General features: G+C 38.6%; 1 protein-coding gene across 2 annotated transcripts; it reads left to right on the top strand.

The window, feature by feature from the left end:
* The first annotated feature begins 750 nt into the window (after nucleotides 1-750).
* On the top strand, nucleotides 751-13398 carry LOC131254751 (aquaporin SIP1-1-like). 2 transcript variants are annotated; one of them, XM_058255472.1, is made up of 3 exons: nucleotides 751-1092; nucleotides 2459-2731; nucleotides 4788-4999. In XM_058255472.1, exons 1-3 carry the CDS (start codon nucleotides 781-783, stop codon nucleotides 4815-4817), a joined length of 615 nt encoding a protein of 204 aa, XP_058111455.1. In that variant the 5' UTR covers nucleotides 751-780; the 3' UTR covers nucleotides 4818-4999. The 2 variants fall into 2 exon arrangements, with proteins under 2 accessions (XP_058111455.1, XP_058111454.1); XM_058255471.1 differs by lacking the exon at nucleotides 4788-4999 and adding an exon at nucleotides 13176-13398 and having other exon boundaries at nucleotides 752-1092.
* Nucleotides 13399-19196: the final 5798 nt, after the last annotated feature.

Raw genomic sequence — 19196 nt, forward strand, 5'->3', positions numbered from 1 at the left:
TCCAAATCGTTCGTAAGGCTAATCTCAAAAGGGTAATAGCGAAATAAAATACCATTCCGATCCAAAACCTTAAGTGGGCCATGATAAGATTTCAATGCGCCTAGGTAAGCTTTCGATTTACCCGATTTTTGATGTGGTGCAAGTGACAGACGTAATAAGTGGGAAACGAATTGGGTACTCCCCTGCCACTAGCCCGGTGGCTGTGGTCGGTGCTTTGTGGATCCCACCAGGATGTATGTGTTTCATCCATGCCGTTCATCCATTTTTACAGATATTCCAAAAATTAAAGGGATACATATCTCAGGTGGACCGCACCAAAGGAAAACAATAGTGATTGGATATCCACTATTAAAATCTTCCTAAGGCCCACTGTACTGTTTATTTGACATCCAATCTGTTGATTAGGTCACACAGGCCTAGATGAATGGAAAAAACAAATATCAGCTTGATCCAAAACTTTTATGGCCCCCAAAAAGTTTTAATGGTCAACGTTCATTCAAAACTGTTTCTGTAACGTGGTCCATTTGAGATTTGAATATACCTAATTTTTTGTCTCATGACCTAAAATGATCTATAAAAATATATGGACGGAATGGATGAAACAACTACATCATTTTGGGTCCCACAGAGCACCGCCCATCAGCCAGTAGCCCATCTGTTTCCTAATCAGCGGTGGTGAACTATGACCCTTACCTTAGTATCTTTAAAAAGGTCTTATGTACGTTCTCTTTTCATCATCTGGTGCGTTGTTAAAATCGAAGTTGGAAAAGAGGAGAGAGAATGGGTGTGGTGAAGCTGGCTATTTGCGATGGGCTCATCACATTCACGTGGATGTTCTGCGTTTCCGGACTAGGCGTTTTGGCGTCCATCATAGCGTCAGCTCTCAATCTGGACCATCATCTGGTGGGCCCACTCCCCAATCTCGTTATCGACACCGTTCTCATTTCTCTCATCGTCTTCTTCTTCACACTCCTCGGCCAGCTCTTGGGTGGCGCCAGCTTCAATCCCACAGCCACCGCCTCTTTCTACGCTGCTGGCGTTGGTGGGGTCCACGACGACCTCGTTTCTGTCGGCCTGCGCCTCCCTGCACAGGTTAGCAATCCCCCATTCCCCATGTTTTTATTTATTTATTTATCAGCATTTGACGGACAGAAATGGAGATGATCTATCATTGTCGTTGGGGCCCAGTTTCGATCTGGTGGGCCCACCTGGCCACGGGAAGTTCCTGTGTTTGGAAGCTATGTGGGCCCACAGAGATGTCCGTGACAGATCTACTCCGTTCATCAGTGTCTCCAGATCACAATAGGATAGGATGCCAAAAATCAGTAAGATTTAAAACTCAGGTAGGCCACACCAGACGAAACAGTGAGAACAGAATTTTCCACCGTTGAAACCTTCCTGGAGCCGACCATGATCTTTATATGCCATCCAAACTGTTCATAGTGTTATTACCACTCAGATTAGCTGTAAGCACAAATATCACACTGATGGCCCCCACAAAGTTTCCAATGGTGCGCTTTCGATTCCTTCTGTTTCGTGTGGTGTGGCCCACCTGAGTTTTGGGTCTTAATGATTTTTGGACTTTTATCATATTGTGGTCTTGAGAAACTGATGGACGGATTGGATTTGTTATGGGAATCTCTGTGGGCCCCACATAGCTTCCGATCACAGGAACTTCATGTAGCCGGGGCACAGGCAAGTCGCGTCCCCTCCAACCTACATTCGGATGATTAGGATCATCTGACAAGGGGAGATTCTGGGGGTTATCTTCCATCCACCGTGGGGCCCACATTACACTAGAATGTGGGCCCCACATGTACAGTTTGCAGAGGATCCTAGCTGTCTGTTGGTGGAACACTGCCACTTATCAAAGCAAGAAAGAAAACAGGTAAAACGCGATCAATGGCCCAAATCAGACGGCTAGGATCATCCAATGGGTGAAGTTTCTTGTGGTGTTTCCTGTTGCGCATCAGATGAACGGCCTGGATCGCTGGAAGGCAGGCCTGGCCAACAGAATCTCATATTCTCAATTGAACTTCCCCATGTTTCATCCTTTTTAAAAGATGGATGAATGCTGCTGATGCCTGATGGGGCTTGCTAGATTGAGATGGAGTGTGGACTCATCTTCGCATGCCGACATGGCAAGCTTAAGAAAGATCTAGGCCATTAATCAGTTGGAGCCTAAAAATATTTGATGGGTCCACTTGTCGATTTTCAACATACGCATGTAGCCAACATAATGATTAGACCAGCTCGATCTTTGGGCAAGGGCAAGTTTTTTGTGGCACCCATCCGATGAATGGTCTGGATCTTGCATATGTTTGTTGCATTTCCATGTGTGATTAAGCCCCTCTTCATGTCACTTGAGTGAGTGCCGTTCACATTCCCCCTTAAAGGATGGAGAGATTCCTACACTTGTATTGATTGCAGTTACATTATTATTAGTATCGATTAACAGGCAGCTGGGGCAGTTGGTGGGGCCATGGCGATCATGGAATTCATGCCTCCACAGTACAAACATATGCTTGTGGGACCTTCTTTGAAAGTCGACCAGCACACTGGGGCCATTGCTGAAGGTGTCTTGACCTTCTTAATAAGCTTTGCTGCTCTTCTCATAATCCAGAAGGGGCCCAAAAATGTACTGTTGCAGACATGTCTGCTATCTGTTTCGACCATGTCAATGATTGTTGCAGGATCTGGTTATACTGGGCCATCCATGAATCCTGTCAATGTGAGTAGTTGGACCTCTTCTTCTATGAATTTTCTTGCTTTCTTTCTTTCGTCTTCTCATTGATTTTTCTTATCATATTCCTAGTCTTCTGTTGCTTGTGAATCTAAGGCTTTAACCTACTTGTAATGCAAATGTTTCTTTCTAAATATATGGCTGATGTATATGCCTCCTTATTTTGTGTAAATGGTCTATGAGGATGCATTTTATTTTATTTAAAAATAAAAAAATAAAAAAATCACAGAACAAACTTAGTTTGTAGAATTCCTCAAATCCTTGACTGTAGGAAATGCATAGGTTTTTAGTTTCTATCAGTGGGACCCGTGTTTTAGTGATCTGGTCCATTAGTTTGTTTTGCCCCGTATTTGATGGACACACCCAAAATATCTTTGACATTGGATGATCCTAGCATTTGGATTTTTGGCCTTTATTTTTTCAGTTGAATTCAAACCATACTTGTATTTCCCTTGGCAGTCCACCCATTTTGTTGGGTCGCTGATCTGTGTTAGGATTGATGAACAAACTTGGTTTGTAAAGTTCCTTAAATCCTTTTATCTTAGGAAATACATATGGTCCTTAGGTTTTCAGTTTCTGCAATTGGGGTCCATGGTTCAGTGATCCATCCAGTCATTAGTTTGTGGTCCCCATGTTGGATGAGCATGCTCCAAATATCTTCCACATTGGACGATCCCAGCATTGGATCTTTGGCCTTCTTTCAGTTATAAAATGGGACCATTCTCGTATTTCCTTTGGGAGCCACCCATTTCTTGCAGGTCACTAATCTCCGTGTTAGGATTTTCTCATTGGGGGAGTCTGACTTAGGGTAGAAGGGTTTTGCACAAGCAATAATGGAAGATGGATAAAGGAGGACTGAACCTTTGCATACGCATGTTTGGAGTCTGGGGTTAGGGTGTTCACCTTCTTCATGAGGAGGAATTCCCTTGAAGAAAATTTATTTTTATTTATAATTATATTGCCATATGACATCTAAGAAGACATAAAATCTCTATAATTCTGAGTGAAGAAGTAACCCAAAATAGTATACAAATGGACTCCCTTACTTTTATTCTCTCATGTTTATCCCTTTCTTATTTAACATATACTATTAAAGATCCCTGAAAACACTAATCTCCCAAACTGAAAAATTGCTAATGACTTGACATAAGATTCCATATACTTGGAAAGTATTAACTAAAGACAATCAAAGCAATCTAATTTTGGACTCCTGGTAAAATCCATCAATATCTCTTTAAAAATTTATAAACACACATTTCCATGTGTGGGACCCACTGGACAAGCCATATGACTTGCAAAATGTGTTTTATAGGGGTGTGCTTCTTCATCTTACGCTTCTTGTGGTTGTTTTTGCTTGCACTATTCTCTGTCAAAATTTTGATCTTCTTACCTAGGGGACAAGTATCGATTGGTCTCAATAGCTTAATCTCCTTGGCTCACTTCATGATTAAACCTGATATTTGATACATTCCATCAATCGGATTAGGATGGAACTCGAATTGCTTTCTATCCCTCTTGATCATGTCGGAATTTACATTTACAGATCATAGGATCTAGAACATATTAGAATGGCCTTCTGAGTATTACATCGCACAGATTTATCACACACATCCATCAACACTACATCAAGCCAAACCTGTGTTAGTCATCATTGGCTGAAAAAGAAATCAAGCAATGGTATGCTACCTTGATTTTGTTCTCATTTCAAAACCCCTTCGCCAAGTGAGTTTAAGCCTCTCAACATCCATCTTCAATTTCTCCAATATCATCGTTGACGTGTAATTCCCTCAGCACCCGTTATCGATGTCCAACTTTTATGCTCTCTTTCTGCTTGCAAGTTGTCATGGAAGCATTGGTACTCCAATCTTCTTCCCTTGAAGATTTTGGAGACCATAGCACATGTCATACAGAGAGATGTATAAGCTCTTCCATAACTATATCTCAATCACTACCTCCATTTGTCTTTCTGTTGTGCATTGACCATCTTTATTTTTCTTCACTAGTTGAACTGTGTCTTAACCATTTCCTTTTTGGTCACTCATAGGAACGATGCCTGAATTTTGAACACCAGTAGAACCTCAACTGATGGCATATGACAACACTCAAATATGTAACTCAAATTAAACTATATAGTAGGCCCCACTTTAGATGGATCATAAACCAACATAAAATCGTAAAAGTCATTTTTTACTGTCAGATTCATGGATGCCTGATGAATGATACTTTGTGTATTTGATTTCAATTCCCTGAATAGTACATTTTTTTTTTTTAATGCAGAGTTCAAAATTCTTCCATATTAACACGTGTTCACCAAACAGGGTTAACAATTTGTACAAAACTAAATATAACTATTATCTTTTGTTCTGATCTTTTTTTAACCATAAGAAAAAAAATTGTCGTATTCAAACAGCCCCATAGTGTTTCTTCTCCATGGAAAGAACCCACCAAAAACCCTCTCATCACTAGATAACCATAGCTACCACATTTGAGACTTCAATAGAGCAGGAATCATCACCAGCATGCAGCCAATAGCCATGAGTGCTGGCTGCTGCCAGCTGCCACGGTTGTGGGCTATGGTTGCAGCTAGCAGCCATGGGAGCCAGCTGTGGCCGGTAGCCGATTGCAATTGGATTTGAACAAAGGAAAGGGATGAGGAGGGGATTTTGTTGCATGCAATTAGCAGCAACTTGCTACGGCAGCAGCTCACATTGCTGATCTAGCAGTGGTGAGCCATGGATGTCAGTCTCTTTGTTTGGTGATGGTGGCCATGGCTACCACTGCTGGTATCACTTTTAATTTTTATTTTTAATTTATTTATAAGGGTTGGGCATTGACAAAAACAGGCTCACTCATAAAGACAGCATATGCATGGCCTTCTTCCAGCAATCCAACATAGTTACATATGCCCACTATCGATGTTTTTTTATTGTATGAGCGGAGCCAATGGACAAATGTAAACCTGCTTTTATTTCTCTTTATTCTCTCAATAGTTTCCATTTCAATGTGTATTTTCTCTGAGGAACTCCTTCATTTATAAAGAAAGATGAATCAAAGAGGATTAGTAGAGATGATTAAGGTAGGATAAGATCAAAGAAAAGGCAAAAAAAAAAAAAGAAGTTCAGCCATGTGATGGCATAATCACATACTTATGGCGTATGCGGTCGCAAACAAATGCCCAATGGTCTAAAATTGCATACGGCACTATGATATATGCGGTGTATGCAGTTAAAATGGCATATGTGATTGCATATGTCAACACTCAAATATGTCTCTCAAATTAGACTGTCCAAATAGTGTGTCCACTTTAGATGGATCATAAACAAACATAAAATTGTAAAAATCATTTTTTAACTGTCAGATTCATGAATGCCTGATGGATGATACTTTGTGTATTAAATTTCAATTCTAGAAAAATACATTATTTTTTAAATGGAGTTCAAAATTCTCCATATTAACACATGTTTGCCAAACAGGGTTAAAATTTTGTACATAACGAAGTTTAACTATTATTTTTAGTTCCAGTCCTTTTTTAACCATAACAAAAATAAATAAATAAATAAATTTGTTGTATCCAAACCATGGTTCTGAATGTCGGTATCGGTCGGCATATTGGCTCAACAGAAAAATGATACGATAAGGCGTCATATGTATTGGTATCAGGGCCGTATCAGCCCATGTTGGTCAGATTTTTATTTTTTTAAGTCAAAGAATTAAGGAAAAAAGAAAATAATAAGATATTCAACAAACAATCTTTTCTTTTTTTTTCTTTTTTTTCATATTTTGGACTGGATGACACAATATCAATTTCTATAGATGAGACATCTTGCAAATCATTTCGATACTGATCTTACTCTATAAAAAAGAAAAAAGAAAATTTCAAGCAAAAAAAAAAAAAAGACTCTTAATGCTCTGGGCGAAAAGATGAAATCTTGGATTTTTGCGCATATCCAAATCCTTATTGATGATCTCATTACATTTGTTGTTTGCTTTTTTTTTTTTTTTAAATAAAAAATAAAAATTAGTTCATTGAAGAAGTTTTATTTGCTCGGTAATTTACTCCCACCCCTTTTTTTAGGTTTGTCCACTACTTATGAATCTAAACAAACGAGTTCCGATAAAACTGGAAAATCAAATAAATAGTAATCTTTGACAAGCAGGATCAAGAATCATTATTATTTCCACACAAGAAAAGGAATTTTCCACCCTTTTCTTGTGTGGAAGATTAGGAAGATGAGTAATCGCTCCTAGAATCATTTGTTCCTTTCATTTATCCGCGTGTATTCTCCTCCTACTTATGCCTATTATCTATTAGAATTCAATTCTATTAGGTACAAAAAAACTATTGATGCATTGCATTGCATTTACAATCTCCCGATGGGAGGCCTGGCATAGTCACAACATGCCCATTTTGATTAAAAAAAGAAGGGGGGATCAAGTAGTCTTCTTCGCAATATACATACTATTACTAGGAATGGGATACAAGCAATTTCTAGCATCTCGCAGAAAAACAGTATAAACAAAGCAAGCATAACATTTTCCATGATTTTTTATTTTTTATTTTTGGATCATACATAATTGCATTGATCACAACTATTCGACTCTTTTTACCATCTTGATGAATCCATGGATCTAGAAATTCATTTTGGACAATTGAACCTTCTTAAGCATGATTTGGTGAACTAGGGCCCATGATTGAAATAAAACAAAAAGAAGAAAACATAAAAAAGAAAATGAAAGTTTACCATTCTTTCCGATTTTTCCCATAATGGTCTACTTCTCTTCGATTTGACAAATTCCTTCAAATCATTTGTTTTGATCCTAAAATAGGTCTAGATCTAGCCTAAAATGAGTTTTTAAGCTTCTTCCATGGTTTAAATGAAAAAAAAAAAGGAAGAAAAAAAGGAGAGTGAAATTAAAAAAAAAAAAACAAAAACAAAAACAAAAACAAAATTGGGCCTTTATGGGCATATCGGCATGTATTGGCTATATTGGGTTAATTTTTTCGTATCGGGCCAATACGGCCTCGTATCGCATATCATCTCGTGTCGATATGGATACGATGCGGTCGTATCGACTGATATGATATTGATATTCATATCTATGATCCAAACAGCCCCTTACTTTTTCTTCTTCATGAACAAAACCCATCACAAACCCTCTCATCAGTTGGTAGCCATAGCTACTGTATTTGAGACTTTAACAGAGTAGGGATCATAACTAGCATGCAGCCAACAACTATGAGTGCGATGTCGATAAATACCATCAATACTGCAATCACTTCTACATGCTACTTCTAGATTTTTAATTAAGGTTGTGCTTGATTGTGCCAAATATCAAGAAATTTCATGATATTTTGCACCAAATCAATCTGATTAAGAATGAAATTTAATGACATTTGGTGCGACCAAACATAGCTGAAATAATAGGAAAAATAGGCAAAGATTAAGTATAAAGGTAAAGACTAAGCAACCTAACTGAAATAATTGATAAATAGGAAAAGATCAATACTATTACTTCATCTTTCAAAAAAAAAATACTGTAATAATTGAAAAAATTAACTAATTTCTTTTTATAAATGAAAATATAACAAATCTTTGAAAACATGAATTGACTTTAATGTTTTAGTGAAAAATAACTTCGTGTAAGCCATATAGCATGTAGCATAGGCTACCCGTTATTTAAGGTATTTTCATGAGTTATGTGGCTTTTAGGCTAAGCTATATGCTAAATAGCGAAGCTATTTACAACACTGGTTAATAGCTTTCTCAATTTACCTCAATTCCTAAAACTAACTTTAATTAGCCAGGCAATTTTCAAAATATAAAAGGAAAACAAGTACTGATTTGTTCAAAAATAGGAAACCACAGATACTAATCCTGCTGATGAATCCACCTATGTGATCACATGGATCATGTGGGCCCCATGATTGTTCAAAACACCAAATTGACTGCTTTTGTGGGCCCCATGGGTCAATGGTCAACTTTTTTAAGTGTAACTAGTTGGTTGAGATGGTCCACAAGGCTGGTCAAATGACTTTTTTTCTTTGAATAACGAATTTTATCTTAATATATATGATGCATGTAGCGGAGATGATCATTTTACCTGCGCAATTAGTTTTCCTAGAGCGACGAACTTTGAATATTAAAGGACACGGGAAGACATTTTAAATAGAGCCATGGATATTTTTTTAAGTTGGAGGTGTGGCTTCCTAACAACTAAGGGTTTGGATTTTGCCCACAAAAATCTATTAAATGGCTTATATATTTTACCCACAAAAAGCTCGCATAACACCCTCTTTCCACGTGTAGCTCATACTAATCTCTCTCTGCTTGTCGGCTACATCCCTCTCTTGCTACATGCGGATCTCTTTCTGTGTAGGTCAGTCCCTCTTTGCAAGTAGCCTGCACACTGTTTATCTCTGTGTAGCCTGTGCCCTTCCCCCGTATGCTCTCTCTCTCTCTCATATGTGCTAACCCCTAATTAATAAAAATGACAAATGGAAAAGGAAACAAGATTCATCAAGGCAATTGGCTTCTCTCCAAAGAAGATTAAAGGTAACGTATAAAGAATGGCATTGCATTCTAATCTCATTTAGAATGAAGGGTAGAATCCAAGGAGGGACCTTCCCAAAGGCCTATGCAATGGCCAAGGAGTGTCCTTTAAGAATGAGCCAGCCACCGAAACAATCAGCAAATAGCTCAATCCTGATTTTAACCGCCATGGTTTCAGCTCTTATATAATTGTTGATACCCTTTGCGATGAGAATGAGAGAACAACAAAGTCGGTTAAAGCATCTAAGCCTTCTCACAACTAGTCGGGGTCTACTGCATTAATCTTTTTCTGCCATTCCACTCTATCGAGGACCATAGCTTAAGTTAGACCATAGGTCATTGATGTCTTTTCTTACTACTTCCACCTACATACTTTTGGGCCTTCCCCTTGCCTTTTTAGAGCCTTCAACTTGTACCAACTCACTCCTGCGAAGTTTTTGGTCTCCGTTGCACATGACCAAACCATCTAAGTCTACTTTCCCTCATCTTATTACCTATTGGTGCTACTCCTAAATTCCCTTGAATGCATTCATGTATAATTGTATCCTTGTCTTGCCATGCATCCTTCTCAACATCCTCATTTCATCTATGCTCATCCGATGAATGTGTTGTTCGTCAACTGCCTAACATTCTGTACCATGCGAAGAGTTAAAAGTATCATTTGGAATTGGTATGTATTGCCCAATACAGAGATCTTTTTTTTTTTTTTTTTTTCCAAACAAATATATGACTGTATCAGCCTGAAATGGCTTGATATAGGGCGATACTGGATTAGACTACCCGGTTTCAGTGGTGACTGTTACAGTTCACCAATATTGATTTTCAATCCTTGCTAACAGATACCTCCAATCCCCGACTCCTCGTGATTTCCAAGAGAGCTGCCATTTGCATTAAGCTTCCAAATACTTAAGCAGGGAGAGCACTGAGTAGTAATTAAGGAACCTCGTTGAAAATCTTCATTGACTCGATTCCATTCATGAAGAACATTGGATAGAGGAATCCCCATGGAAAACATGTAAATAGCTTCCCTAAGAGGCAAGGGAAACATTTACTTCAGTATGCAAGGACAGCAATGAAAACTTCTTATCTTTTAATATTTTTATTTTCTTCCTTTCTTTCCAATTTTCCTGCATTATGCCATGGGGCAATTTCATCCAAAGTGCTTTACCTTGAGGCTTAGAAGAACCACTATTTCACCCTTCCATAATCTCAATGACAGAGCCCAGCGTGATCCAAACTTTGGATTGTTTATCATGGAGATGATGATTCACTTCAATAGGAGCATTAGATGGCCTAGCATCCAACATGCCTGCAACATTGAGGAGATGTAACACATTTTCTTTAGGAAATAAAAGATGCTGTGCTTTGACCTTGCGACTTCAATCCCAATAAAGTACTTTTAAAGGGCCCCCAAATTCTTGATATCAAAGTTTGAAGGCTTTAACATTTTCAATCTCAGTATCACTGCATCTTAAGAGAACTGTATCATCAACGAGCTTTGGTAAGCCCAAATGCGTGTGCAATAAAGCTCATGTACATGCCACACATGCTAACATGGCAGAATAGGTCTAAGATCCAATTCATCCTTCAAAATGGCGCCATTACATTGATGCCCAGCCCCAAGAACCAGGTTGACCCACGGGTCAGGTGGGTCACAGTTTGCAAAACAAATGTACCACTTTGAAAAACTTGGTTGAAGTTTTCTAACCCATCTACCTGTTTCCAATATTGGGGCCCGTATGCTGATTGGACAAGATTTTATTTTTGGGAAAACATGTAGGTCAGACCAACCTGATTGATAGATTATATCCCATACAAGTGCCATGCTGGTACATTTCTGGCGTGCATATGAGCTTTATTGCACATCCATGTGCGCTTAGCAAAGCTCATCATCGACGCATATGGTTAGTATAGTGGGAAGGCTGCTAGTGATCTGTCTTACTCGGAAAACCAATCTTTGAGATCATAGCTTGAATTTATCAAATCAGGCCCAAAGGGACTGTATCAACCCTTAAATGACCTTTTTCAACATGCACAGCTTCCCATTCTTCCATTGAGTCTTGAGACTCAAACTAGGTGGAGGATCCATGTATACTTCCTCTTTAAAATATCTGTAAAGAAATGCATTCTCTACAACCAACTGTTGTTAAGGGCTATATGTAGTTGGAGAGTTCAATTTGGCAACTGGGCAAATGTCTCGTGATAACCGACTCCATACCATTGACTGAATCCCTTTGCGGCTAGATGCGCTTCATATGAACTTTATTAATCCATCATGCTTATGTTTATGGTGAACACCAATTTGCAGCCCACTGCATGCTTACCTTCCAGCAACTTTAGTGTAGATCCCAAGTTTCTTATTTCTCTGAGGCCATCATCTCGTTTTAGTGATGGTCAGGGCATCTACAGCGTTAGGATCCGAAGTAGAGTCGTCGAAGTAGAAAAGTGTGTATGTGACCCAGTTACTGATGGGGATGAGATGTATGACTGTTTTGCCTTCCAAAGAGCAATCAGAAACTCATGTGAGAAAAGCAAAGGTATCGAGTTCGAGGATAGGTGATGATCAATGAGCGACTCTTGAGGGCCTTGTCTTTCCTCCTAGTGTACACCTTCAACTGCTTTTCAACAGGCTTGGACTGATCTTGAACTGGACTGCGAGGACTATCAATAATCATCAGTAGAGGAAATGGTTCATCATCGCCGATATTTTCTGCATCGGTGAGCGTTCCATACCAAACTGGCATGGAATACACATTTTACAGTATATTGAAGATATATCACAATAGCTAATTTATTGTGATATATCGGCACTAGACTAAGTACACTTGAGTTTTCTGGATCAAAAACACGATTTGTGGTAGAGAAATCACTATCAGAGAGGGATTTTGAGCCAGAACTCCAAAAGTGAGAAAAATTAAAATTTCTTTTGATAAATTTGTTTTGTTTTTCAAGAGATCTTAACAAAAACAAGTTGAAATCCAAGTCTGTGCATGATGTTGATGCACTGAAATTGATTTGAAGTAAGAAAGTTTTGATTTCCAAAGTGAAAAATGGATGAAATAGGTGAAATCCGAATTTCTTCTGTTTTACCATTTACTTTCTATGTAAGTGTTATGTTTTTGAGTGTGTAGACCGATCGACTTTGGTTGGTGTAATTCAATTTTTTTGTGATTTTGTAAATAGTTTGAAAAATAAAAATGCCTTTTTCAAGAATTCCGTTCATAGGTTGAAATTCATGCAGACACTCTATTAATCGAAAGTAAAGGGGGAAAATTACTCATCGAAGAATCAATTTGGGAATTTCACCTAGGGATTGACCTGATGAATGATCTGAAAGTGTATCAATGCACAAGTAAATTTCAAGCGGCTAGATTACTGGACAGCTTCATATCTGCCAGACCATTTCAGACCACATGTGCTGCTGCTGTAAATTTCCAGACATTATTGTTAGTGGTGAAGAACAGCTGCGCACACTTTTGAGAACTAAGCAGTTCATCAGGGGGCCGTATAGCCCATGTCTGATACTCATGAGATGGTCCAAAACATAGAAAACAAATGGACCTGCTGAAACAAATTTAATTTTCTAGTTGTCTGTCTATTTTGTACATTTTGTGATTTTTGGGCCATGCATCTACTTGGTGTGGCCCACCTCATGGGTGTCTCAGATTTTCACGTTTGCCTGCATGTAGAGACCTGGGTTACTTGCAGCTTCTATATTTGTGCATTGAATGCAACATGCAACAAGTTCATTGTCGCATTTTCTGTCACTGCTCTTGATGCTTATTCTTGCTGTATACCTTCTTTTTTTTCTTTTTTCTTTTAAAAAAAAAATAAAATTTAATTTTAGCAACTTAAAAAACAAAATTCATGGTTTATTGCAGGCGTTTGGCTGGGCATATCTCAATAAATCCCACAATACATGGGAGCAGTTCTATGTTTACTGGATTTGCCCCTTCATTGGAGCGATTCTTGCTGCTTGGGTTTTCCGGTTTATCTTCCCACCTCCTGTTAAGCAGAAGAAAGCCTGAGAATACTAAGTACTCTCTCTCTCTCTCTCTCTCTCTCTCTCTCTCTCTCTCTCTCTCTCTCTCTCTCTCTCTCTCTCTCTCTCAAGAAAATAAATTCACTGCCTTTTGGCAAAGAAATAGATTTTTGTATATACTGCCTTTGCTAACTTCTGTCTATAATTGAAACAAACAAACACCCTTTCTTCGCTTCTGTGAAATCCTAACCGCTGATAACAGTTTTGGGCCCCACAAAATTTTGATTTGTTTTCACTATGGAGATTTTTGTAAGATTCTTGTCTAAATTTAGCCAAAAGTATACCTTGATGATTCCCTGCAGAAAATAAAGTTTCCAACAAACTTGACAATCTGTGTAAGATCTAGGCCGTTCATCAGATCGTGACCCCAACCTATTTTCGACAACTTAGAAAGGTTTTTGAGGTCTGGGTTCAGCAGGTTGGCCTCATTGTGTAATGCCCCACTGCTGAAAGTCAGGCAGCCCTGTCATCATTATGAGCACAGATGTAAGGTTTTAGGGCTTTGGCACAGAGGTGGCAGGTCCTGTCTGATGAACAGTCTAGATCTTGCGCACACTCCACATCGGGATCCTTCTCGGAAGGGTTGCTTCAGCTTGCGTGAAGTCCCAGCTAATTATCATTGGATTCTTTTGTGAATGTTTTCTCATTGTAGATTAACAATGGGCAAAATTCTTGATTGATCGATCAGCTGATCAGATACTAACCTTTCGATCCAGTGGCCTGTAAATAGATAGATAGGAAGAGATACAGTAATCAACTATGAAAAGTCCCAGTATCTGCAGCTCAGATTTGTTCTGATCTGCAAGAGTTTTGAGAATGATCCATCCAATGGTTAGGATTTTGCCCAAACCATGAGATCAATTGTAGGAATATAAAAAGCAAGTCCAGTGTGGAAAGGTCTATAGGGTCGGAGTGCCTACAGTTTCATCACAGATGTAATCTATATCATTTGTTAAGGTTTGTTGTTGGATTTTCCATTCTAGTCCAACTTTCTATGGTTACAGGACTTGTGCAATGTTTACTGTGTGGCACTTGATCGGGATGGTTGGCTTGGTGGGTCACGGGCGCGGATTAGATACTGACAAGTTCAGTAGCCAAATCGCTACTGAAGTGACGTCACCAAGCTTTGCGGACCCCACCATGATGCATGTGTTGTATCCATACCGTCCAACCATTTGTAGAGATCATTTGATGGCATGAGAAAAAGAATGAGATAGATTTAAAGTTCAAGTGGACCCACCATAGAAAACCGTGGGATCAGTCACACCCACCGTTGAAACATTTATAGGGCCCACCATGATGTAGTTTTTAGATCCAACCTATTCATAAGTTAACATATACATAGATGAAGTGAAACAAATATATATAAGCTTGATCAGAAACTTCCGTGGCCCCTAAGAAGTTTTGAATGGTGGGTGTCACTGTCCCCACTGTTTTCTATGGTGGGGTCCACTTGAACTTTAGATCTATCTCATTATTTTTATCATGCTATATAATGATCTCTCCAAATGGATGGACGGTATGGATACAACACATGCATCATGGTGGGGTCCACAGAGCTTGGTGACGTCACTTCAGTAGCCATTTGGATACTGACCTTGTCAGTATCTAATCCGCGCCCGTGGGTCACCGTGTGTATGGGTCCCATCCCCAAAATCAAGAAGATTGGACTGGCCAGCCATACCATCTTTAACCTGGAATGGAATGGTTCACTCAAAACACAGGAATGCTCCACATTAAATGCCCAAAGCTGTGTGTATGAGAGAGAGAGAGAGAGAGGAATGGAAAGAGAGAGAGAGAGGAATGGAAACCCCAAAAATTCAGAGAATGAGAAGTCATAGTTTAATACATTTTGGCCTAAAAAATAGTGAAACAAATGGCTATATGTGTTTATATATTATATATAAATAGGATCAAATATAAAATTTTAATTAAAATAATTATAATTTGTGTATTTTTGTAGAATAAGAACAACATATATTGATAGTTGAATGGTGTTCTTTGCCTCTCTCAAATGCTTCCTTTTAAAGTAATCCACATATAAATTAGTCCCTCTCTACTAAAAGTTTTCACCTTCTACTCAATTTTTATCAATGGGTGATGACCACCAATCTCTCTCTCTCTCTCTCTCTCTCTCTCTCTCTCTCTCTCTCTCTCTCTCTCTCTTTCATTGCCCTAAAAAAATATTTTTTATTGAAAACTTTTAATTATAATAAAAGCTTTCTTTTCAGAAATACTGACTTCGAAACAAAGTTTTTTCTAACCATGGGCAAATGTCGGTTTTTTTTTTTTTTTTTTTAACCCACGAACACACACCCTCACACACTCACGCCATAGTGGGATTTCACCACCTATGGGTACTCAAACCCTTAACCAGGTGTTAAAACTCCTAAGAGTCTACCATTGGAGTAAGTGTAAGGACCCAAATGTGGTTAACCAGCTTGCTATGTACCTATATCATTTCTAATCTTATCATTACTTTTAAAAAATGAGTCAAGTCGATTTGGGTATCAGAGTCAACCTGACCTGGCTCCATATTAGTCGAGTTTTGGAACTATGGTTGACAGTTTGGGACAAGTCACTCGAGCCCTCAACCCAAGCACCACCAAACATGGGGGGCCATTTTAGTATTTCTGCTGACCTAGCAACCCTAAAGGTCTTAATTGAAACATGAAATGCCTAATCATTAATCAGGACCATAAACTCTTTCCTACAATTAAGGGACGAGCCATGATGCAAAAATCATGTGCATCAAATCAATATTCTGTCGTTTTCATTTAGTCCATGTCCCCGGCAGAGGAAAGTGCTGTAAGTGATGCCGTGTTCCCCTTCTTATCTAGAGAGTGGTGCAGTAGATGAATAAAGGGGGTGATGACAGATGCTGTGTTCCTCTTCTTATCTAGTGAGCGGAACAGTAGATGAATAAAGGCATGAATAAAGGCGAGTGTGTGAGGGCCTGTTTGGGAGCGTGTATTTGAAACCCCTGGCTTTGGAACCGCCTGAATTTGAATCCTCTTGCTGTGTTTGGCACCATAGATTGAGAATCAACTTTAATCCAAAAGTAGCTATTTATAGTATATTTGTAGGGGTTTGAATTTAATTACTAAATCAATTTTAATCTCTAATTAGTGAACTTATGCAATTTTTGACACAATGGTTGTAATAAGCCCGTTGAAATATATACTCTTGCAGAAAATGATGAAATTCCAAGTCTCAAATAGGCCACAAACATAAGATCACATTGAGTGACTAACCAATAATTTTTAACCATTGATTTACATGGATGATGTTTGGACGGTGTTGATCATTATATTAAAGTAATTAATGGTGACGTCATTAATAATCTAATTGTTTTTGGATATCATTAGTGGGCCATGTGCCCAATAGAATAACAGTACAGTGACAAACATGTTACCCATGCAATTATTGAAATGAATTTAGGTGTAATCTAAGCTCTCACTGTGGATTTGAAACCCCCAGTTACTTTATGCTACCAAACAATTAGGGGATTTGAAATGCCCTCAAATCCCTCTAAATCCATAGTGCCAAATGACCCCTAAGTCACAAATTCGATAAAAGAGGACTTTAGAGAGAGAGAGAGAGAGAGAGAGAGAGAGAGCTGGTGTTAAGTACATCGTATTGTATCAAAAAGAATGCATTGGAAGATCGCTAACTCATGATTTTTACATAGGGGTATCAATTGGCCGGTCTCGGGCCTGGAAATCAGATCCTACCGTGCAGGGCTCTGTGGGGCCCACCGTAATATAAGTATATTATCCACACCGTTAATCGTTTTTATATGATTATTTTAAGATATGAACAAAAAATTGAGGTAATTTCAGGGCTTAAGTGGACCACAAAGTGGGGATTGAACGTCCGCCATTAAAAACTTCTTGGGAGCTGGAGAAGTGTCGGATCAAGATGAAATTTATGTTTTCACTTCATCCAAGCCTGCATGACCTTATTAATAGGTTGGGTGGTAAAAAAACACCATGGTGGCCCTTAGAAAGGTTTCAACGGTGGGTGTCATTATCACTGTAGCTTCCTATGATGTGGTCCTATGGAGCTGTGTATCTGCTTCATTTTTTGTATAATGCCTTAAAATAATATGAGAAAAGCGATGAACGGTGTGGATAAAATACTTACATTACGGTGGACCCCACAGAGCCCTGCCCGAATGGATTACCGTATGGGCGGGGGTAGATGCAATCCGCGTCCATAAGGCTGAGAACTACCCCAGGCCCGGCCTGTTGACAGCCCTATTTTAAAATAATAATGGACGGTTGTTGGTCCCCATCAACGGGTAGATTGTTGTACCATGATTTGCTCCAACGGTACTATTGAATTAACTGTTCCAGTTGATGATTGGGCATCGCACCTGGCATTCAACCTTATATTAAATATTTGAATATCATAATACTTATTGAAGGGTAACCTATTTGAATATTTAAAACTATATCGGGCCGGGAACTAGGTTTGTGGATGGTACCCTGGCCATGGGACCCACCTCGGTGTATGTGTTGTGCATCTCCCCAATCCATGACCTGGCTTGAGGGAAAAGACAAATATCAGCTTGATACAAAACTTTTCTGGCCCAAGAAAAAAAGAAGATTTTAATAGTCATTCACTACTGTTTCATGTTGTGTGGTCCACCTGAGATTCGTATCTGTTTCATTTTTGGACTTCTGCCATTAAATGAGCTGGCAAAACGGATGGACGGCGTAGATATACAAGGAATGCATAGGTGGGCCCCACGATCAGGTCCCCCACCTATATCGCTTGTGCCGGGGTGGAAGGTAAGTCGCCATATTTAAAACTCTGGCACAGTAGAGTGGTTTATATGCAGGTGCTTAGAAATTATAAACATGGCATAAATTAAATTAAATAAAACTGTCCAAATTGAGAGATCCACTGTGGGCAGGTCATCAGCTGTAGCTTTTAAGGTTCCTAATATTTTATTAATGGGAATTTAATTGTTTAACACGCACCGTTCACTATTTTTTTTCATTTGGTATGTTCACTAAATGTCCACCGATTTTTCATTTAGGTAGTCCAACCAGTGTATTTTTGGATTTAGAAGAAATCTAAATTGGGACCCAATATTTGGACGGTTCAGACTTACCTAAATGCCACCTGCTATATTTGTCAGTGCTCGTTGTCAATCATTCTAAGAAAAAGGCCGAGATTCGCAGTGACAAAATTTCTCACTGTTAATTATATTTAATTTCACATGTAAAATAACCTTCTTTATAAATGCATTTTAAATTTATTAGATATTATTCCGATGAGCTTTTTTGAGGAAGGAAATTATACAAATACATTTGTCTAAATTTCTCTTTTAAAAAAAAGTTCAATACACTCATGTGGTATGTGTATAACATCCAAGTCATCTAACATATGCAACCCATTACAGAGATCATATGAACAAAAAATCAGACCAATTGAGTCATTAAATAGAATACAAATCAATTTGGATGTTTTGAGTGGTGTATATTGTATTTTATGAATTACCTTACCTTATCATCATATCGTCCATATTTTTTGTTCACCTAATAATTATATTAGCATGCATCTGTTAGACGGGTTAGATGATAGTAGTTGAAAGCATCACTAGCCAACATTCGAATCTGAGTAGCATGTGACAGGTCCTTACTCATGCCTTGGTGGTAGATTCACAAGAGTTTCAACACGAGGTCATAGGTTCAATACCCGTTGTGAAGTAGTACTGTAGTGTGAGTGTATGTGGGTTGTGAATGCGTGTGTAAAAATTTAAAAAGAAAAGGAAAAAAAAGAAGGTATCAGGACACTTGGAATTCTATATGGATAAATAAGGACCACCTTATAGGACTAAATACTTTGG

This window comes from Magnolia sinica, chromosome 9 (assembly GCF_029962835.1).
Source record: "Magnolia sinica isolate HGM2019 chromosome 9, MsV1, whole genome shotgun sequence".
Classification (NCBI taxonomy): Eukaryota; Viridiplantae; Streptophyta; class Magnoliopsida; order Magnoliales; family Magnoliaceae; genus Magnolia; species Magnolia sinica.

Bases quoted from the DNA above. Each gene is read 5' to 3' on its own strand.
- LOC131254751 (XM_058255471.1), top strand. From the start codon at position 781: ATGGGTGTGGTGAAGCTGGCTATTTGCGATGGGCTCATCACATTCACG. The intron at 1,093-2,458 runs GTTAGCAATCCC...ATCGATTAACAG, and splicing joins GCCTGCGCCTCCCTGCACAG to GCAGCTGGGGCAGTTGGTGG. The intron at 2,732-13,175 runs GTGAGTAGTTGG...GGTTTATTGCAG, and splicing joins CATCCATGAATCCTGTCAAT to GCGTTTGGCTGGGCATATCT.